General features: G+C 35.3%; 1 protein-coding gene across 1 annotated transcript; it reads left to right on the top strand.

The window, feature by feature from the left end:
* Window positions 1–720: 720 nt before the first annotated feature.
* On the top strand, window positions 721–23,981 carry LOC113077858 (uncharacterized). Its single transcript, XM_026250127.1, has 3 exons — window positions 721–2,056; window positions 3,078–3,392; window positions 23,928–23,981. The coding sequence occupies exons 1-3, from the start codon at window positions 953–955 to the stop codon at window positions 23,979–23,981; spliced, it is 1,473 nt and encodes a 490-aa protein (XP_026105912.1). The 5' UTR covers window positions 721–952.
* Window positions 23,982–24,544: the final 563 nt, after the last annotated feature.

Below are 24,544 nucleotides of genomic sequence, written 5' to 3'. Positions count from 1 at the left end.
AATGCACGTTACCAGGAGTTTGAGGTAACGGGGGTCAAAGCAGTTATGACTGGCAGAAAACGGCCATTCTGGCAAGTGATCGAGAACGCTGGTCCAGCAGAAAATGAGCGTGAAGGTGAGAAGTCGGACGTGGAAGTTGATGTTGGGTGCAGTCGATTTCTGAATGATTTCATGGACAAAACATCTGTGAAAGAAACGTGTGCACAACAGCGAACAAAAACGCCATACTCAAGTAATGAAAATGCAGGTGATGTTACATTCCTTTCACAAACTGCTAATGTTTCTGTACGGTTAGTCCATTAACATTTGAGCAACAAAAAGGGTGTTTGCTTAAGTTAAACATTGCAAACATTGTTAAAACAACAAAACGATCAACTGAGACTGTTGAAGTGGTTGAGCCTTGTGAAACGAACAAGACTGTTGCAGATGGAAACTCTTTTTTAGAGCATTAGCCATTGCTGTAAGTGGATCAGAACGAGAACACCGAAAAGTGAGACGGGCTGTAGTTACACACATTCTGCAGAATGAAGAAAAGTACGTACAGTATCTCAAACAAGGATACAGCTCTGTACCAGACTACATTGCCAAAACAAGAATGAAATTCGTTGGAAATCTGGCAACAGAGATGGAAATACAAGCAGCCAGTGATTTAATTGGCACAGACATATTTACATACAGTCGAGAGAAATGGTTTAGATTTTCATCTTCAAATGCTTCCTTTAATGCACATGGTTGCCAAGACGGTGGCATATATTTGAAATATGAAAACAGCTGCCATTATGAAGTTGTTGTATGTGGAAAGAGCAAGGATGGTAACTGTGTATTATTTTGTAAATCACCATCTCAACATTCACTGTCTGATCTAGCATCAAATGTGTCTTTAAAGTCACGTGAGGATTCTAGTGAGAAACTTGACTGCAGCAATAGTACAGAGTTCAAAGAAGAAAAACAAATGAAGGCAAAGAAAAGATTACATGAGGATGAAGAAAAACAAATGAAGGCAAAGAAAAGATTACATGAGGATGAAACTTACATTTCAATTATGAAATCCATCAATAAAAAATACAAGAAAAATGAACAGCATAAAGGAAAAGTGAAGAAAAGTGTGAACAAATACAAATTAAATGATTTACACTGCAAAGCTGTGTCAGAAATGGAAGCGGATGTTGACTGCAGTCAATCTTTGACTTGTGTCACAAACACAGATAAGATATCTGGGAATGAAACGTGTGTAGAACAGAAAACAGAAACGCCTTTATACCCAACAAAAGAAAATTCAAGTGATGTTGAATTTGTTTCAGAAACTGTAAATATTTCTTTACAGTTTAGTCCATTGACATTACAGCAACAAAAGAGTGTTTGCTTAAAGCTAAACATCGTAAACATCATAAAAGAAGACAATAATCCAAATGAGATTATTGAAATGGCTGAACCTTGTGAAACAAAAAGTATTTTGGGTGATGGTAATTGCTTTTTTAGAGCAGTAGCTTTTGCTGTAAGTGGAAGTGAAGAAGAACACAGAAAAGTGAGACGGGCTGTCGTTACACACATACTGGAGAATGAAGATAAATATGTACATAATCTTAGACAAGGATACAGCTCTGTACCAGAGTACATTGCCACATCAAGAATGAAATATGTTGGAACTTGGGCGACAGAGATGGAAATACAAGCAGCCAGTGATTTAATTGGTGTAGACATTTTTACATATACTCGAGAGAAATGGCTTAAATATAAATCTTCAAACATCTCCTCTAGACAGAGCTGTCAACACCATGGGATTTATTTGAAGCATGTGAATAGCTGTCATTATGAAGTGGTTGTATGTGTAAAAACCAACAACAATACCTGTGCTTGCTTTTGTAAAGCATCTTCTCAAGGTTCAGCCTATAATATACATTTAAAAGCTAGTTCAAAGCTACGTAAGCTTTATAAGGAGAGACTGCGATATAGTCGTGATCATGATTTTAAAGAAAAGAAAAAAATGGAAACTAAGGAAAGATATGATGAGAATGAAACTTATAAAGAGAAAAAAATAAAATGTAGTACTAAAAAAGTACGAAGAAAACAAATGGCATCAGGAAAAAATACGCAAATACAGCACAGATAAATACAGACTGAATGATTTGCATTGTGAGGCTGTAAAACAATATAGCATCCAAAAGTACCATACAGACAAAGCACATAAAGACACTGTCAAACAGTTGAGTATTCATAAGTATAATGAAAATATAGCACATAGGGAGACTGTCAAAAAGATGAGCATTCAAAAATATAATGAAGACACAGAACACAGAGAGTCGGTCAAAAAGATGAGCATTTTAAAGTATAATTCAAATAAAACACACAAAGAGATGGTTATAAATTACAATGTTCAGAAATATAAAACTGATTTTACTTTTGTCAATAATATAAAAATGAGAAATGCTGAAAGACAATATAAATCACAGCTAAAAATGAAAGAGATAGACTATGTAATTGAACAGTTTAAACAAAAAATATCTACAGGTCCTGAATATGTTTGTTCAGTATGTCATCGTTGCTGCTTTAAAATGCAGGTAAAAAAATGCAATAAAAATAAATACCTTCAAAAATCAATCCAAGCTGGTTGTATGGCAGAAAAATGTATTACACTGAAATATCTGCATGACTGTAATACAGATTGTAGTGAAAACTGTGTCTATAAGAACAGTCCTGCTGCGTCTTTATGGATTTGTCACACATGTGATACAAAAATCTATGAAGGTAAAATGCCAGCTGAAAGTGTTGCAAATAATCTAAGTTTGGATCCTATTCCCAGTGAACTGAGTTCTTTAAACTCTCTTGAGCAACATCTAATAGGAATGAATATTCCATTCATGAAAATGCTGGCTTTGCCACGAGGAGGACAGAATGGAATTTGTGGCCCTGTCGTGTGCATTCCATCTAATGTTTCAGAAGTAGTGAATGTTTTACCAAGATCAGAAAATGATTTTATGATACCAATAAAGCTTAAGAGAAAACTGACATACAAAGGGCATTATGAGTATAAATTTGTGAATAGTGATAAAATTAAAACAGCATTGACATATTTAAAGGAGAATAACAAATGGTACACAGATGTTGAGTTTAACAAGACTTGGATTAATCCTCTGGGTAAAATAGAAGAGGAAATGACTGATGAAACTGAAAACAATGATATGGAATTGGACAATTGTGAGGATGTGCGTATTAACGAAGAGCAAAACATTGACAATGATGATAATGAGATGAGTGATGAAACACTTCATGATCGACAGCAGCATGGTTTGTTTATGGATTCATGTTTGCAGCCAGTGGACATTGCTCAAGAGGTTTTAGATCAACACTTTGATGGTATTATGTCACTTGCACCAGCAGAGGGCAATAATCCAGTGAGAATGTTAATGGATGAAACTAATGAAGCCAAATGTTTTCCAGTTCTGTTCCCAAAAGGAAAAGGTACATTTCATGATTCAAGACCTGAGAAATTAACATTGTCTAGGTATTTAAACAACAGAATTTTAAATGCAGATGGACGTTTTGCCCAAAACCTCGATTACATCTTTTATGGACAATATTTGTCTGAGCTCAATCAAAATTATGTCTAATGTATCGATTGCTTTGAGGAAAGGCTATGATTCAAGCAACAAAAGAAAAATTACCTCAGAAATGCTGACAAACAAAGATTCACTTCAAATGATTTTCAATTATGATGAGGGTTACAAGTTTTTAAGGCCAGTGAGAGGAAGTCCTGTTTTTTGGCAAGCTGTTCAGAAGGATTTGTTTGCAATGGTAAGGCAACTTGGGATCCCAACATGGTTTTGCTCATTTTCCTCAGCTGACTTGCGATGGCCAGAATTATTGCAGTGTATTGTCAAACAAGAGGGTTGTCAAACTCCTATTGATGAACTGGATTGGTCTGACAGATGTGGGATGCTGAAACGAAAACCCAGTAACTGCTGCCAGAATGTTTGATCATCGATTCCACTGTTTTCTGAAAGATGTCATTATGTCACCAGCTCAACCCATTGGAAAAATAATAGATTATTTCTATCGAATTGAATTTCAACAACGTGGATCACCTCACACACATTGTCTGTTTTGGGTTGAGAATGCACCACAAGTCGACAGAGAGGACGATGATGAAGTTGCAGCATTTGTTGATCGTTATGTCACTTGTGAAATGCCACCTGAAGATGAAACAGAAATGCATGAAATTGTGAGCACTGTCCAACAGCATAGCAAAAGACATGCAAAACATGTAGAAAGAAAGGCACTATATGTAGATTTAACTTTCCACGTCCACCGAGCAAAAATACTTTCATTACAAGAAGCAGACAAACAGATAAGAATGAAAAAACAACAGATGATGGACAATGTGAAAGTAAAGACAAAAGAGTAAACTATTCTAAAGAGATATCAAAAGAATTAGCTGAATCCATAATGAAAAAAGTAAGAGAATGTTTGCTGAACACTGATGCTGTCTTTGACTCTGTTGACTCTATGTTTGCATCTATCGGTATAAATCAAGAGATATTTGAATGCGCTTATAACAAAATGACAAAGAAAACAAATGTTGTGCTAAAAAGGAAACCAAGTGATGTATGGGTAAATCAGTATAATAAAGATCTTTTGCGATGCTGGAATGCAAACATGGACATACAGTTTGTTGTTGATGCTTACTCTTGCATAGTGTATATAGTTTCCTACATTTCCAAAGCAGAGAGAGAAATGGGATTGCTGCTGGCAAATGCACAGAAAGAAGCACACAAGGATGGCAATATGGATGCAAAACAAGCTTTAAGAAAACTTGGAAGTGTTTTCCTCCACAATAGAGAAGTGTCCGCCCAAGAGAGCGTTTATCGTTTGACTAATATGAGATTAAAAGAAGGATCGAGGAAAGTGGTCTTTATTCCAACTGGTATAAATACAGTTAAAATGAGTTTACCTTTAAATATCATAAATAAAAAGGCTGAAAAGGAAGAAACGGACAATGATGAAATATGGATGAAAAGCATCACAGACAGATACAGAGCTCGTCCAAAAACTCAAGACTTTACAGGAATGTGTTTAGCGTCCTTTGCATCAGAGTACAGAGTTCTGTCCAAATCTGAAAAGTCATGCACAGACCGAGTAAAACTGGAAAATGACATGGGGTTTGTGAGAAAAAGAACTCGAACAGATTTTGCAGTCGTACGATATGCTCGTTTTTCACCAACTAAAAATCCTGAAAATTATTATCAAAGTATTTTGGAGTTATTTTTGCCTCATATTTTGCAAAGTCAACTGAAACCACCAAATTTCACTTCATATCAGGAGTTTTATGAGACTGGATTTGTCACATTGTATAATGATGAACTTGAGTCAGTGAAAATCATAGTGGACACAAACAGGTCAAAATTTGAAAAAGAAGCAGACAGTATACAAAAAGCTCAAGATGACTTAGAACAACATGGACCAATGGAAGACGCTTGGGCCCAAATCTGTCCAGAAGCAGAACTTGAGCGTTTAGAATGTCTAGATACTAGAAAAGAACAAGTAATAGAAACAGAGGAAGGTGATGATGTCATTCCCGATCTACTACCAAATGTTCATGGTTTCACATTAGAAAAGAATCCTTGTGCTATGACAAAGAAAGATGCAATGTGTTTGCTGCGTTCTTTGAATGAGAAACAGTCACAAATCTTTTATAAAGTGCGGCAGTGGTGTCTAGCAAAAGTACAAGGTGAAAACCCAGAACCATTTCATGTGTTCATATCTGGGCCTGGAGGAGTTGGAAAGTCAGTTTTGATTAAAGCTATGTATTATGAAACCTCGCGTATTCTATCAAAGTTATCAGAAAACCCAGATGAGACTCATGTGCTCTTAACAGCTCCGACCGGTGTCAGTGCGTTTCACATAAATGCAAAAACTATACATTCAACTTTCTCTATTGGAACGAATGCTACATTGCCATATCAGCCACTTGGAGATGAAAAAATTAATTCCTTGAGAGTAAAATTTGGAAAACTGCAAATATTAATAATTGATGAAATTTCAATGGTTGATCATAAACTTTTGGCATATATTCATGGCAGATTGAGACAAATCAAACAAACAGGAGATTATTCAGCATTTGGAAAAGTCTCAGTAATAGCAGTCGGAGATTTTTATCAACTTTCTCCCGTCAAAGGAAAACCACTTTATACTGAACCAGTGAACAGTGTGAATCTTTGGGAAACTCACTTTAGTGTTGTTGAACTCACAGAGATCATGAGGCAGAAGGACAAAGAATTTGCTGAATTACTAAGTCGTTTAAGACTACGTAAAAAGGATGAACCAATGCATGAAGGAGATGTTGCTATGCTTAGAAAATGTGAAACAGGTGATGGTGATGATAGTACAGACATCCACATTTATGCAACAAACAGTGAAGTTGATGTACACAACATACATATGCTGCATAAATTATGCTCAGACACAGTTACTGTAAAAGCACAAGACTTTGAGAGAAATGCTAAGACTGGCCGAATGGAAGAAAAAGATGGGCATCATTTCAGGGTTCATAACAGCTGTTTAGAAAAATCCCTTGAATTAGCTATTGATGCTCGAATAATGCTTATAAAAAATATTAATGTTTCAGACGGTCTTGTGAATGGAATTTTTGGCACAATTAAAGAATTCTGTTACGATGATAATGAAACATTTCCCTCGAAAATATATATTGAATTTGACAATGAGCAAGTTGGTAAAGAAGCAAGAGCTAAACATCCGTGTTTAAAACCTGGACTGGAGAAAGCAACACCAATTGAACCTGAAGAAGAGAAAGTAACCAATGATGGTGGTGTCAGAAGGCAGTATCCTATCAGATTAGCTTGGGCTTGCACAGTTCATAAAGTACAAGGCCTAACAGTGGACAAAGCTGTCGTTTCAATGAAAAAGATATTTGCTGCAGGACAAGCGTATGTAGCATTAAGTCGAGTGACCTCTCTTGATGGGCTCATCATTGAAGATTTCAAAGAAAACGTTATTTTTGCAAAAGATAACATTGAGCAAGCACTACAGAATATGCCTCCATTCATTCTTCCATGTGAAACAACAGAAACTTTCACATACAAAATTATGTTACATAATGTTGAAGGACTAATCCCACATATATTAGATATTCGCCAAGATAACAGATACTTTGAAGCAGATATGATATGTGTAACAGAGACATGGTTGAAACCAAACAATGTGGAGAATGAAGTGTGTCTTGATGGGTACTATTTCCATGGAAAAACACGTGGTGCTGCATATGACACAAGTGAGGATGTTTTTGCTAAACTAAAAGAGGAAAATCATGGTGGTGTTGGAATATATCACAAAGAAAAAGTCAAAGTTTCTCTAATGGATTTACCATGTATGAACATTGAATGTATGATGTGCAGAATAGAACATCTGGACACAACTGTGGCAGTTGTATATAGACCGCCATCATATAACATTGCCTTGTTTCAAGAGAAGTTGATTACCTTAGTTAATGAAATTAACTGCTTACCAGGTGGGAAAATAATTCTAGGAGATTTCAATGAAAACCTTTTCAATCACTCAAGTATTTATCATCTTATGCAACATTCTGGTTTCACACAAATTGTTGAGAAACCAACAACTGAAAATAATACACTAATTGATCATGTATATGTGAAAGACATTGACTTGGAAAAAATAAAGATTGATATTATGCCCACCTACTTCAGCTATCATGATTGTGTTGTGCTGAAATGGTTAGCATAATCAAATCGTCCAACAAGATGGGGGGAGGGGGATACAGAGGTGAATTTTAAATGTGGACGGCCTCTGTGGGAAAACATACTGCCTTCACATGCTATCGGAATCATTGTGCACCAAACTACCTTTAAATAAGCAATGTAAATGTTGTTTTAACTGTGAGATACCTGTATACCTTTGTTCTGGTCCTTGATAAGGCCTGTGCATTTGACTAATGAGAATTATGCTAAATATGAAATTCCTAGTTCAAAATTTTAAAACCAGTATTATATTGAGTAAATGTCTTCAACATGAAGGTATCAATCAATAACATTTAGTAAATAATAAATAAGCAAAAATACACTTGTCTACCAACTAAATGTATATTGTTTCACACATCAAAGTAAGCATGACAAAGTCATGATTTTCTCTTGAAAAGCAAAAGGTAGGACATTTTCGATAGCATGTGAAGGCAGTATGTAGCACTGTACTATTACTGGGTGTTAAGGCCATGAATTTTTCATACTGAAATTCCAATTATTATATTCAGCTATGTTAATATAAGTCATTATTAATATATGTATGTGTGTGTGTGTGTGTGTGCATATAAATCATTGTTTTAAGATAAAACCCATTAATACAATGGCCTTAACACCCATCCAATTTTTTTAACTACTTTTTATTATATTATCAATATTTTTCATTCATTCATTCACTCATTCATTCATTCATTCATTCATTTTTTTCCATGTATTTTTCTTAAACAATGTAAGTACAAAATGTCTATGCAATGTCCTTGATTATACTGTTATACTGTTACCACTAATTAAATTCCTAATGAATTGCTATGAAAAGTTTTGTACATAAAAAGGAATCGTTTCCAGCAGAATGATTGAAGCATGAAATATTTGCTGATTCATCCTCATCAACACTGCAAATATTTAGAAAGAGGTAAGATGATTTCTGTCAGTTAACATACTGATAAGTTTTATTATATTAATATAACATTAAAACATTTACCACTTTCTAATGTTTATATTAGAAACATAATATCTTAAATCATTACATATTGCAGTTAAATTTACTATTTACTCATTTAATACAAAGGTTTGTAAAAAATAAATGATTTGTGAAAAAAAGGAATTTTCCTAATTAAAATCTTATCTTCTTTAGGTACACCACAGCGTGTTCAGAATGATGACAACATTCCATCCAATGTAACTGCATGGATAATCATACAAGAAGGAAAGCTTTGACTGCACAGAACTTTGAGTATACCATTGCACCACCATGAACATCTTGGACAGGGGATTAAAGGCAGGTTGGTTTCATGGATTCAATCTGTAAACATCAAATATTGGCTATCGTCTCTATGCCTCTCTTCAACACCAACTTATATTCATGGGATGACTCTACTATTTTTTTCTTTGTCCAATTTTATTGACTTTGCACCGACTGGAGCTTTAGATTTCTGTTCTTGGATCTCATTAGTGGAGAGGAACATAGTGCTGTGCTCTTATACTGGCATCAATATCAAATATTGTTGTCCTGAACATTGTAAAAATGGCAATATATTTTTGATTATCTTAGTTAAAACTCAATTTGAACTGGAAGCAACTTTTGTTCATTGCTCCACACATGGACTCTGTAGACCTTGAACTACACCTGACACCATTCACCTCAAGGCAACCTACTTAACAACGAAGGACTGATTATCTACTCTCATTTAGAGAATGTTTTCTCCAGAGTCTGTGTCTCCTTCAAATCTCCAGCATGTCTCCAGTGTTCTTCTCCTCTGTTTCTGCATGTCTCCCTGTCTTTGGTATTATCTGGATATGTCAATGAAGATGAGTATGTGCATTCTTGATACCTCATCTCCACAGTAAACACCAATGATTGCAGCAAAATCAGCTTTTCTTCATCTTGTTGAACTGCTATACTTCTACAAAATTGCAATTTCCTAATCAAATCTGGACAGAAATTCTTGAAGCTAGCTTCGTATTTATTTGAAGGATTAGTTCTCAATAGTCTCAGCCTCAAACTTCAACCCCCAGACTCCTGGCTTAACAATTGATGCATATGGCACACAAAAGTGGAAACACTTCAGGAGTTTTGAAGTCGTCGTTGGATTGGTTCAATTATACAATATATCTGAGAGACATGTATGTCACATTTTTTAATGTTCCACCTGGAAACAATGATGCCGTTGGGTGAAACGCCTTCACGAAAGAAGAAAGTTGTAGTGTTTACAGCTGTGACGACAAGCACTTATCAGGATCAACTAAATGCTGGATTGTCAAAATTATGTGAAATATCTAACATTTATGGCATAGAATCTATGACATGATGCTAAATGAAACAAAATGTAATCAGTGGATCTGGATAAACCATTACATGGAATGATTCCTTGGGATAGTAACAACTGGTCGTTGCTGCAATATATGCTTATGCTCAGGCTTATGCCTCCAGACTGCCTCATCTTTTCCCTTCATTACCTCAGTCCATTTCAGCAGCAGAAGTTATCTTAAGATTCCATGTCAACTACTAGATGAACCCCAGACAACGATCCCCTCCGAAGCCCTTGTCACCTAGATGGCCAGTAGCACATGACCATGGGAACCAGAGCCATCTGCATAATCTAAATTTATTAAAACATGGAATCAAACTGATGGATTCATTTGACCAGAAGAAGCTGCAATCTGCATTGCAAATAATGCCATATAAATAATAGTGACTTGACTTGTATTGAGGCCAACTTCAGAGAAGTATCCTGATATCCTGAGAAGTCTCAAAACCTCAAAGCATTCGGTTGTTTTTCTGTTTTTGCTTCAGCAAAAGTGTAAGAGCTTTCTAAGCTATGGGATACTTTTTTCATATGGAAACATCTCAAAAAATCATAAATAGACAGCAAAAAGTGCTAAAAACTACAAACAAAATCATCAATAGACATCTGCTCACTGTGGAAAGCATCTTAATGTTTTTACAATTGTGAATTGTGTCACCTTCGTGTGTCTGAATGTTAAAAGAGACATTTCTTGTTAAATAATATTTTCAGAACTGTTTCAGGTTTAATTTCATTTCATATGTATACAGTGTTAAAAATGGAAACTTAAGCAATCATACTATGTTTTGATTTAATTTTAAATGACAAAATGCAAATTGAAAATTTTAATCTATCTTGATATTTATTAGGTCTTGACACCTCTCTGGTCCTGTCACAAATCAGATTTTCAGACTAAGATTTTTTATATTGGGGTATTGCCACAGAATTATTTGAAATGGATGAAATACAAATTGAATTTGTATGAATTAATCAACAATTACTGTGAATACATGCTTACTATAAATATCTACATCATTGGATTTAAACAAAATTTTTAATCCTAAAACTTTACCTCTATATATTTTATACAAATAATAAAGTGTATGCATATTTTTATAATACACTTTTACATTATTTTTTTTTATATTTGCATACATTTGATATTTAATTAAAGTAGGCATGACTTATCAAGTCATTTACAACAATGCTTTATGTCACCTGTTTGCTTTAGTTCATTTAAAATAAATGAAAATAAGTTAATATTTTTATTTACAGTTATTGTATATAGTTTTTACATTCATTTTCAATAGTTTCATCTTTGTAAATATTTGAATATTATGATAATTTGTTTCAAATAGTATTGTAAATTTTTTTATGTATATAGGTAAGTGACTTTTGTTTTTCATTTATAAAATTACTGCCTGTAAAAAAAGATTATTGTACTTTCTATTGTACTTTCTGTATTGTACATTGATTTATATGATTGTATGTTTTTTGCATTATATTCACAATATTTCAGAATCTAATGTATACAAACAACTGAAATGAACTGAATGAATGAATGAATAATTTTATTTACTTATTTATTTATTAGTTTTTAAACTTTATTTCGAAATTCTGTAATTTAAAATGTTTTTCCCCTCATAGTTCTGCATTATTTAGTACTTACTCTTATTATATTATTTAATGTGTTATGCACCATTTTTCATATAGTGTGTTAATGGGTCATAATTTTCAATTTTTTATTAACAAAAGTATTTGAATTGAATTAAACTGAATTGGATTGTATTTTATTGAACAAATGAATGAACGAATGAATGAACAATGAAATTAATACTTGTCTGTTAAATTTATATTTTACTCTATCATTTAAACCTTTATTTTACAATACTTTGTATGAGTTCTGTTTTTATGGAGTCTAATATATCGAAAGAACTGATATTTAATGAATGAAATATTTTTTTATATAATATTTTATCAAAAAGAATAATAAGCTACTTTTTAAATTATTTACAAAACTATTTAAATAAAATTGTATAGATATTTTCTTTATGTATTAATGTATAGACCTTTACACCGATAATCTTAAGGGTTTATAATTAATATAGAAAATGTTTATTGCCCATATCATATTAAAAAGTTTAGTTTCTTTCATATGATAATTTGTTTATTTTTCTTTAAAAAGTGTATATGAATTGTGCACAGATATTGTGTTAAATACATTTTGTGAAATTGTATAAGGAGACTTGCTTTAAATGTACTTCTTTTCAACACTTTAAAGTATATCAGTAAAGATATTATGAAACCTGCAATTGACCAATTAATAAAACTTAACTGTTATGTTATGTTTTTTTTCATTTATTTCATTGATTAAAGAAAAAACCTTGCTACTGTGTCAACTCAGTCTGAGACTATTTAAAACCATGACATAGAAAGCAGATTTCTGTTCATTTGGGTTAAACTGCCATTTTAGTCAAAAACTAGGCTTAATCTCTGTCAAGTCAAACCACCCCTAGTGGTTTTGAACCTTTATAACTATTACAATGTTAATTTTTCTAATCATCCATTTTTATTAAGAATCATGTAATGCATGAACGTATGCAATTTAGTAAAGGTTACATTTTTTACTATAAGTTATAGGCTTTTGTGTACATGATAGATATTTGAAATTAAAAGTAATAAAATGCTTACCATAATTGTCCTTTTTATAATATTCTTTTCAGTTTTCAATTTAATGATAATGTGGCCCAGTTATCAAAACTGATATGTTTGTATGTATGAAGAGTTAAGTTGTGAACTTTGAATGAATGTGACTTTAAATGTAATACTGACCTGAATGTCACTAGTCATTAAACCTGAAAAATAAAAAAAGAAGTAAGTGATGGAATGAGCCGTTGAGTGATACTTTCCTTCTATCAAGTGGCTGTATTTGCATTTTTGAGTAATCAGAACATAGACACATACTGTCCTTCATAGCTAGTAAAATGTCAGTTTGTATCCAATCTCTATAAAATTTGCTTGATTGTTTACAATAATGTAATAAATGCATTTACATACATTTGTGAACTTTTGACTTTTCATTTGAAGAATTATAAACACTGGTAGACTATATCAAGAAAATATATATATAAAAAAACTGTTATAACTGTTCAAATGCAAATGTTCAACATATTTTTATAATTATTAACCTAGAGACTCTAGAAAATAGTACTGCTCTGATTTTATAAATATATTTTGTGTTTAAAACCTACAGCTAGTTGCAAAATAATTTATACAATTAATACAATTTTCATTAACACTTTGGTTGACTGCATTGGTTGCACAGGCAAACTTCTTCAAATAGATGAGATCTATCATATTATATGAAGATCTAATGTATGTCTAAATAAATTAAGACTGTTTTCATATAATTTACTATGAAATATTCCCCTGGTTTCACAGACAACTGTTTTCATTTCTAATTTTAAGATTGCCAAACCTGTCTTTATATTTAACATAAGTACTATTAAAAAAAAAGACTTAGCCTGCTGGGGAAAGTAAAGTTAATAAACAATTTTTTGCTGAAATGCGTTGTTTCATTGTTGTTAAAAGACATAATATTTTTGCTCTGCTTTAGGATTAAGTGTCCTAGGACAGATGAGGAGGTGAGTGGAAACTTGTGTAGCTATAATGAGGGAGGACATCAAACTCCAGAGAGAGACAGAGGAGATGAAGAACACAAGAAAGCAGTGAGAGAATGATTTAGAGACAATTAATTGTTTATTAATCCTGCTCTCAAAAACAGTAAACAGTGGATAAAATTGGTACATTTAAGTTTTCAATATATTTTTTTTAGCTGCAAGCAGCATTTTACCGAGGTTCAAGAACATTAAGGCCTCTGAGGTGGTCAGAGCCAACCTGGATGTTTGGATGACTGTTAAAACATCCAAAATGGAGAACAGGCTAACAGACAGACACACACACTGAAAGTAAATGATTAGACTAATATATGTATTTGAAATAAGTGATAGGTGACATTAAACTTATTGCAAGTCTTCTCTTTTTTAGAGTTTAGATGTCATTTTCAGGTTAAACTGTAATCATAATGTGCCAAAATTGTTAAAACTGATACATCTGTATGAACAAAATGGAAAACATCAATTCAATGAGATTTAAAATGTTATAACAGTTAATTTTTTAATGTTTTGGCATGAATTCATGAATTCTTTCAACAGTACTGTTCAACTTAACTGAATGAGCCCATTAGTGGTCTTCCGCTGCCATCTAGTGGTTATAAATTGCATTTACTCCAACAACACTGTGTTTTTAAACATAACTGTTATAGTGTTGTTGTTTTTTTTTGCCCAATCTCTCTTAAATTTTGCATGCTTGTTTAGAATGAAATCATGCATTATTTTACACAGTTTTGATAATTTGTGGGCTTTCTGTTTGTATTAATAGGCCTTTATGTACACTATGCAAATAACATATTATAAAATCACTGGTTTATAGTTGTCCAAATGCAATTGATCAACATGTTTTTGATAATTATTGACCTTCAGAGTCTAGAGAAATGTACTTCAGTGGTTTTATTGATTGTCATCTGAAACCCTATCACTAGTTTTCCAAAGTATCTTTTTAAAATAATGTTGAATATTTAATTAACAGCTTTATTGACGACATTGGTCCCAGAGGCAAAGTTGTTCAGAATGAGGAGATCTATCATATGGTATGAAGATGTAGTGTTTTGAGTGAAAATATGAGCATTTTCAAACAATTTGAGGCCATTTACCATATAAATGTTGTGTTTTGAGACCTTTTCTACTGTTATAGCGCCACCTATGGTCTGATCTCCATGAAACTTTGCATGCTTGTTAAGAGTCACCTGTTACATGATTTCCCTGAGTTTCATAAAGTTTTGAGTTTTCCTTTAGGTTTTATAGGCTTTGGGGTATGTTTGGCCACACCCCTTTTCCTAAATTATCCCTTTACAGCTAACCAAAGGACAAAATTCAACATTTCTTTAATAATTATTGATCTAGAGAGTCCACAGAATATTACTGCAGTGGTTTGGTTCCGATCGGGCAAAAAACCTAGGACTAGTTCGCAAAAGTAGGTTTTTAACATATTTGTGAATAACAATTGAACGATTTGATTGACAGCAATGGTTCTTGAGGCAAAGTTGTGCATTATGAGGAGATCTATCAAATGATATGCATATTGTGTTGATATGTGAAACACCACGTGATTACAGAGCCATAAAACTCGTTAGCGCCAACTAGTGGCCGATTTCTTTCAAAATTCTTACAGACCTTAAGGTTCATAAGTCGAACGTACCCAGCGAGTTTCGTTCCGATCAACATCCTTTAACCCTTTCAAATAGGTGCTTAAAATTGTTTGGCCAATGGCAGCCATGTTTTTTTAGATATGCAAATGTCCTCATAGGTACTTCTGCCCCTTCAGACCAAGACACTGCATACAAATTTTCAAGTCGATCGAGCCAACGGTTGCCTAGTTATAGCCATTTATGGGTTTTTTCTATCTTATTGCGCCCCCAAGTGTCAGAGATGCGCAATTTTTTTTATTTGACCAAAGATTGAGCTCATACATATGTGTACCGAGTTTGATGAAGATATCTCATTCCGTTCAAGAATTATAGTTAAAATAGCATTTGGCTAACGTTAGCATAGACGCTTTTTGGTGTACTGTTTCGCGTAAGAATTGAAATTTCAACTTTTTTTTGATAATTATTGATATTGAGTGTCCAGGGAATATTTATGAAGTGGTTTGGTTCTGATTGGTTGAAAATCCTAGGACTAGTTCGCAAAAGTAGGTTTCGGATATAGCTCAATTTTGCGAGAAAACGGTGCGTCGTAGACCCCAAAAAGGCGCCGTGCACTTTTGTTTGGGCTAACCCAAGGATTGCAACAATGCCATGTTTTTGAGTCTATGGCTAACGGTTTACACTTTACGGCCAAAATTGTCCAAAATTTTAGTTTTTTGTGCTGTAGCGCCCCCGTTAGGCCGATTGGGCCGGTTCTTTGTATCTGAGTAGCGAGCAAGACTACTACCATCTGACCAAGTTTCAGCTCTCTAGGCCTTACGGTTTGGGCTGCACGTTCAGTTTTAAGGCGGAAGAATAATAATAATAATAATAATAATAATAATTAAAGCTGCAAGCAGCATTTTACCGGGGTTCAAGCACATCAAGGCCTCTGAGGTGGTCAGAGCCAACCTGGATGTTTGGATGACAGTTAAACACATCCAAAATGGAGAACAGGCTAACAGACAGACACACACTGAAAGTAAATGATTAGACTAATATATGTATACTCTATAAGCATATGCACACACACACACACACAAAGACACACGTATACATGCACAAACATTTTGTTGCAGATATAGGTATTTGAAATAAGTGATAGGTGACAAAAAAACTTATTGCAAGTCTTCTCTTTTTTAGAGTTTAGATGTCATTTTCAGGTTAAACTGTAATCATGATGTGCCAAAATTGTTAAAACTGATACACCTGTATGAGCAAAATGGAAAACATCAATTCAATGAGATTTAAAATGTTATAACAGTTAATTTATTAATGTTTTGGCATGAATTCATAAAAACAGTACTAGCTGAATGAGCCCATTAGTGGTCTTCCGCTGCCATCTAGTGGTTATAAATTGCATTAACTGAAACAAAACTGTGTTTTTAAACATAACTGTTAAAGTGTTGTTGTTGTTTTTTGCCCTATCTCTCTTAAATTTTGCATGCTTGTTTAGAATGAAATTATGCATTACTTTACACAGTTTTGATAATTTGTGGGATTTCTGTTTGTATTAATAGGCCTTTGTGCCTCTGGGGTGGTCTCGGCCAACCAGGATGTATGAATGACATCTAAACACATCCAAAAGACAGACACACACACACACTGAAATTAAATGATTAAACTAGTTTTTAAGCGTCTAGATGTCATTCAGGTTTCACTGTAATCACACTGTGGTAAAATTGTAAAAAAAAAAATGATGTGTCTCTATGAACAAAATGGAAAACATTGATTCAGTAAGATTTAAAATGTTATAACAGTTAATTTATTAATGTTTTGGGAAGAATTCATGAAAACAGTGCTGTTCAACTTAGCTGAATGAGCACATTAGTGGTCTTCCGCTGCCATCTAGTGGTTATAAATTGCATTTACTGAAACAACACTGTGTGTTTTTAAACATAACTGTTATAGTGTTGTTATTTTTTTTTTTTTTTTGCCCAATCTCTCTTAAATTTTGCATGCTTGTTTAGAATGAAATCATGCATTATTTTACACAGTTTTGATCATTTGTGGGCTTTCTGTTTGTATTAATAGGCCTTTGTGTACACTATGAAAAGAACATATTATAAAATTACTGGTTTATAGTTGTCTAAATGCAATTGTTCAACATGTTTTTGATAATTATTGACCTTCAGAGTCTAGAGAATTGGACTTCAGTGGTTTTATTGATTTTCATCTTATACCCTATCACAAGTATGCCAAAGTAACTTTTTTAAATAATCTTGAATATTTAATTAACAGCTTTATTGACAACATTGGTCCCAGAGGCAAAGTTGTTCAGAATGAGGAGATTTATCATATGATATGAAGATTTAGTGTTTTTGAGTGAATATATGAACATTTTCAAACAATTTGAGGCCATTTACCATATAAATCTTGTGTTTTGAGACCTTTTCTACTGTTATAGCGCCACCTATGGTCTGATCTCCATGAAACTTTGCATGCTTGTTAAGAGTCACCTGTTACATGATTTCACTGAGTTTCATAAAGTTTTGAGTTTTCGTTTAGGTTTTATAGGCTTTGGGGTATGTTTGGCCACACCCCTTTTTCTAAATTACCCCGTTACAGCTAACCAAAGGACAAAATTCAACATTTTTTTAATAATTATTGATCTAGAGAGTCCACAGAATATTACTGCAGTGGTTTGGTTCCGATCGGGCAAAAAACCTAGGACTAGTTCGCAAAAGTAGGTTTTTAACATATTTGTGAATAACAATTGAACGATTTGATTGACAGCAATGGTTCTTGAGGCAAAGTTGTGCATTATGAGGAGATCTATCAAATGATATGCATATTGTGTTGATATGTGAAACACCACGTGATTACAGAGCCATAAAACTCGTTAGCGCCAACTAGTGGCCGATTTCTTTCAAAATTCTTGCAGTCCTTTAGGGCTATGAGTCAAACATGTCCACCGAGTTTCGTTCCGATTGAAATCCGTTAACCTTATTAAATAGGCGCTCAAACTTCTTTGGCCAATGGCGGCCATGTTTTTTGAGATACGCGAATGTCCTCATAGATACTTGTGCCACTTCTGACAAAGACATGACATGCCAATTTTCAAGTCGATCGGACCAACGGTTGCTTAGTTATAGCCATTTATGTGTTTTTTCTGTCTTATAGCGCCCCCAAGTGGCAGAGGTGTGCAATTTTTTTTATTTGACCAAAGTTTTTGCTCTTACAAATGTACAGCAAGTTTGGTTAAGATTTCTCATTTCATTCACAAGTTATAGCCTGTTGCGTAAAATTGGTCCTCGACTTTCGAACGTTTTGGCAGCCCATTACAACAGTGAGTCGAAATTTCAACTTTTTTTTGATAATTATTGATATTCACTGTCCAAAGAAAACTTCTGCAGTAGTTTGGTTCCGATTGGGTGAAAAACCTAGGACTAGTTCGCAAAAGTAGGTTTTGGACATACTTCAAGTTTGCGAAAAAACGAGGCCTCCTAGACCCCAAATCAGAGTGACCGTTTTTAATTTCGCTTGAACCAAGGATTCCAGAAATGTTAAATTTTTGAGTCTACGACAAGCGGTTTAGGAGCTATTAGCAAAAACGCATTTTTTATCGCTGTAGCGCCCCCCACTGGCCGAATGGGCTGGATCTTTGTATCTGAGTAGCGAGCAAGACTACTACCTTTTGACCAAGTTTCAGCTCTCTAGGCCTTACGGTTTGGGTTGCCCGTTCAGTTTTAAGGCGGAAGAATAATAATAATAATAATAAAAATCCTAACAATTACAATAGGGTTTCAGCACTGCGTGCTTGAACCCCTAAAAATCCTAACAAATACAATAGGGTTTCAGCACTGCGTGCTTGAACCCCTAATAATAACTTTTAAGTAGGGTCCAGTGCCTTTTCAATACTTTTAAAACGGTACCGGCTCCTAAACGGTGCCTGAACCGATACTTTAAAAAAAAGAACCACAAAAAAACTATGGATAACTTTAAAGAACATTACAAATATTTTAAATAAATCCATAGCTTGTTGTGCAAGTTGTGCTTCCCTTAATCTAAGGCTAATAACTGTATTTCACAATCTGGGTCATTATTTAATACAAAACCACACATAATGTTTCTACTGTATCTCTGTCACTCACTCTGATATTTAGTTAAGATGAGTGCTGTCTGTCACTGTCTTAAATCAGTTCTGTGAATTACTGTATGGGCATTCTTTATAAAGTAGCAACAATGTCGTTTTTAAAATACAGTACTGTGCAAAAGTCTTATGGAAAAATTAGTATTTTCTCCCCAAAAAGGGTTTTAAGCCAGTTATTTATATCTTTTGCTGTAGTGTGTCAGTTGGAAATATCAGTTTGCCATTAATTTTAATAATAATCTAGTGCGATTTTGAATGCACAAGCAGTCTGACAACGGCAAAATTAATGTTTGGAAATGTAAACTGATATTTTATACTGACACACTACAGCAAAATATATAAATAACTGTCCGAACACCATTCTTTTAAGTGAAAATACTAAAGTGTCTAAGACTTTTGCACAGTAGTGTATGTATAAAGTCCGTATGATTAAATTAAGTATATTTAAGTAAGTGTAATTAAAGTATGTGTTCGTTCATATGTGTTAAGGGCTAGATTTTCGCTGGAGGAAACGGCTGTGGTGTGATGAGCGAAAACTTTACAGATAAGAAACCGACTGCTACCTCGTGACCTTTTGTAAACTGTATTTATGACAAAGAACTGCACAGATATGGATATTCTAACAATCTATCGATAAACACACACCTTGTGTCCTCTGTTTGTTTAAGTGCGCATGCGCTGCTCCGTTCGCGGTCTGCACCTCTGCGGATTGAAGAGCGCGCTGAAAGACGGGAGGAGACGGTCTGACGCTGGTTTCATGTGAAATTTAAGCGGACTGACTCTGAGGCGATCGGATACCGTTTCCATACCCAACCCTACTTTTAAGAAATATATTTTTTGATAAACGAACCCAAAACTGTCTATGTCCTGGCTGGACTGTGATGTGATTTGTGTCACGTGCAGGTGCGATGGATCGCGTACAGACCAATAGGGTGTAGGAATGGTATATGTTTATACTTCTCATCCAACCACAATCAAATTCACTCCATCCGGATGGCGCGATTTATCTGGATAGGTTTTTTTTTTTTTTTTTTTTTTTTTTTTTTATTAATGATGACAAGCCGGAATGTAAACAAGCCGAAATGAAATAGCAGTAACGAAGCTATTTTTAAATTGTAAGGAGTAGAAAGTACAGATACTTGCCTGAAAATGTAATGAGTAGAAGTAAAAAGTCGGCTGAAAAATAATCACTCAAGTAAAGTATAGATACCCCAAATTTCTACTTAAGTACAGTAACGAAGTATTTGTACTTCGTTACTTGACACCTCTGACGACTGGTTTAAATAATTATACTCACCATTAATAAAACACCTGATGCTCTCGGGAACTGGCCAATTTAGTGAAATTCGTCTTGAAAGGAGTAACAGCACAATGAAGTTGCGATTGTAAATTGCAGTCTAATGGTCTTATTGTGAAGGCTGGTGAGGAGACCATTACAATAATCCACCCTGCTGGTGATAAAGGCATGAACAAGTTTATCCAAGTCTTGACTGGAAACAAAACATCTAATTCTTAATGTTTTTTAGATGATACTATGATGATTTAGTTACTACTTTGACATGACTACTGAAACTAAGGTCTGTCTCCAGAATCACACCAAGATTCCTGACTTGATTTTTAGTTGTATGACCCCTAGAGTCAAGGTATGCATTCACCTTGAACACTTCATCTTCGTTTCCAAATGCAATGACTTCAGTTTTTTCCTTGTTTAACTGAAGAAAGTTATGACACATCCAACTATTAATTTCATCAATACATTTGGCAGGGGGAGTCAATGGGGCTGTAGTCATTTGGAGATAAGGCTAGGCAAATCTGGGTATCATCAGCATAGCTGTGATAGGCAATACAGGTCCTTCTCAAAAAATTAGCATATTGTGAAAAAGTTAATTATTTTCCATAATGCAATGATAAAAATTAAACTTTCATATATTTTAGATTCATTGCACACCAACTGAAATATTTCAGGTCTTTTATTGTTTTGATACTGATGATTTTGGCATACAGCTCATGAAAACCCAAAATTCCTATCTCAAAAAAATAGCATATCATGAAAAGGTTCTCTAAACGAGCTATTAACCTAATCATCTGAATCAACTAATTAACTCTAAACACCTGCAAAAGATTCCTGAGGCTTTTAAAAACTGGTTCAGCCTGGTTCATTACTCAAAACTGCAATCATGGGTAAGACTGCCGACCTGACTGCTGTCCAGAAGGCCATCATTGACACCCTCAAGCGAGAGGGTAAGACACAGAAAGAAATTTCTGAATGAATAGCCTGTTCCCAGAGTGCTGTATCAAGGCACCTCAGTGGGAAGTCTGTGGGAAGGAAAAAGTGTGACAAAAAAAGCTGCACAACGAGAAGAGGTGACCAGACCCTGAGGAAGATTGTGGAGAAGGACCGATTCCAGACCTTGGGGGACCTGCAGAAGCAGTGGACTGAGTCTGGAGTAGAAACATCCAGAGCCACCGTGCACAGGCGTGTGCAGGAAATGGGCTACAGAGCAGCAGCACTGGACTGTTGATCAGTGGTCCAAAGTACTTTTTTCGGATGAAAGCAAATTTTGCATGTCATTCGGAAATCAAGATGCCAGAGTCTGGAGGAAGACTGGGGAGAAGGAAACGCCAAAATGCCTGGTGTTGGTCCACTGTGTTTTATCAAGGAGAGGGGCAATGCAGCTAGCTATCAGGAGATTTTGGAGCACTTCATGCTTCCATCTGCTGAAAAGCTTTATGGAGATGAAGATTTCGTTTTTCAGCACGACCTGGCACCTGCTCACAGTGACAAAAACACTGGTAAATGGTTTACTGACCATGGTATTACTGTGCTTAATTGGCCTGCCAACTCTCCTGACCTGAACCCCATAGAGAATCTGTGGGATATTGTGAAGAGAAAGTTGAGAGACCCAAGACCCAACACTCTTGATGAGCTTAAGGCCTCTATCAAAGCATCCTGGGCCTCCATAACACCTCAGCAGTGCCACAGGCTGATTGCCTCCATGCCACGCCGCATTGAAGCAGTCATTTCTGCAAAAGGATTCCCGACCAAGTATTGAGTGCATAACTGAACATAATAATTTGAAGGTTTACTTTTTTGTATTAAAAACACTTTTCTTTTATTGGTCGGATGAAATATGCTAATTTTTTGAGATAGGAATTTGGGTTTTCATTAGCTGTATGCCAAAATCATCAGTATTAAAACAATAAAAGACCTGAAATATTTCAGTTGGTGTGCAATGAATCAAAAATATGTGAAAGTTTAATTTTTATCATTACATTATGGAAAATAATGAACTTTTTCACAATATGCTAATTTTTTGAGAAGAACCTGTATGGTTCTTTCTCATTATTTGACTTAGTGGGAGCATATACAGGCTAAACAAGAGCAGTGCAAGAACTGGACCTTGTGTTAGAATGATTGGGAAAGATCATATGTAATGCGAGAGCGTAGGCTACTGTAACGTCTGGCAGATGGAAGGAGGGTGAAAATCCATGGTTAGGATGAGAGGCATTGTTGATGATGTTTCTTGCCGTGCCCAGGCAGCGCCTGTGATAAATGTTCTCAATAGTAGTTAACTGAATGCCGGTAATCCGTTGAGCAGTTTTCAGCAGCTGGAGTGATTTGCGGTCAGATGCGGAGCAATTCATGTTCCATACTGAGATGCAGTTTGTGAGTATACTCTCAATGGTACAGTGGTAGAATTCAATAAGGATCCTGGGACTCAGTTGAACTTTTTTTTTAAGGCTTCATAAGAAGTAAAGGTGCTGCTGTGCCTTCTTGACCAGGGTGGAGGTGTTTAGGGACCAGGTGAGGTCATCAGAGATGTGGATTCCAAGGAACTTGAAACTCGACGCATGCTCCACTACATCTCTGTTGATGTAGATGGGGTGTGTGCATGACTCCTAAGCCCCTTTAACACTGCACGTCTGACCCGCAATATTCCCGTACCATTGCCTGGTCGCCTTCTGTGTGAAAGCAACCATGTCCCGGAATTGATTACCGAATTGTACCCGGGTCGTGGACCTAGTAACATTGCGGTAATCGATCCGTAACGAGCGCTGTGTGAACAAAAGCCAGATCTAATTCCGTATCGAAGTGACACCGGCTGTTTTGAAGGAAGATCAACATTCGCGACGAAAACATGTGTAAACTGTAATGAAGCAGAGATCAGTTAGTTCCTCACTTTCTGGCTGACGCCGAGATCGTTTGCTTGCTTCAGTGAAAGTATAACGTGCCAAGCGTTTTCGACTCGTACATTACACGTCACGCGCTGATGTCACGTTTCGTTACGGGATCTTCAAGGGTTGTGTGTGAAAGCACGCACATATACTGGGTCATCACTGGCAGTGTGAAAGTGCCAAATCTAGCGACCAGGGAACAATTACAGGAACGCTTTACCCCTGTATTTGCCGGAATGGCAGTGTGAAAGGGGCTCTAGTCTGCCCACAATGATCACCTTTGTCTTCTGGGTGTTTGTTTCCAGATTGTTGGTGGCACACCACACAGCCAGGTGCTGCACCTCATCCCTGTTGTGTGACTCATCATCATCCATCAGACCTACCACTGTGGTGTCATCTGAAAATTTGATTATGGTGTTGGAGTCATAAACAGGAACATGGTCATGGGTGAATAAGGAGTAGAGAAGAGGCTTCAGTACACAGCCATGTGGTGATGATGGAGGAGGAGTGGTTATCTAACTTAACAGACTGAGGTCTGATAGTCAAAAAATCTGAAATCCAGTTGCAGATGGATGTGCTTGGAGGGGATTAAATGCAGAACTGAAATCAATGAACAGCATTCTCACATGTGTATTTTGACTGTGCAGGTGGGTGAGGGCAGAGTGAAGTGCCATTGAGATGGCGTCCTCTGTTGACCTATTGCGGCAATAGGCAAATTGGAATGGGTCTAGTGTAGCAGGGAGATTTTAAATGGGATGCAACCAGCCTCTCAAAGCACTTGGCAATGATGAGGGTGAGTGCAACAGGACGGAAGTCGTTAAGGGCAGAGGCAGTGGAGTGCTTCGGTACTGATATAATGGTGGAGGTTTTGAAGCTAGTGGAGACAGTTGTTTGGGCCAGCGACAGATTGAAAATGCCCGTG

The sequence above is a fragment of the Carassius auratus genome, unplaced genomic scaffold, assembly GCF_003368295.1.
Source record: "Carassius auratus strain Wakin unplaced genomic scaffold, ASM336829v1 scaf_tig00023363, whole genome shotgun sequence".
Lineage (NCBI taxonomy): Eukaryota > Metazoa > Chordata > Actinopteri > Cypriniformes > Cyprinidae > Carassius > Carassius auratus.
Note: the sequence above shows the minus strand (reverse complement) of the source record. Positions and strands in the feature narration are given on the sequence as shown.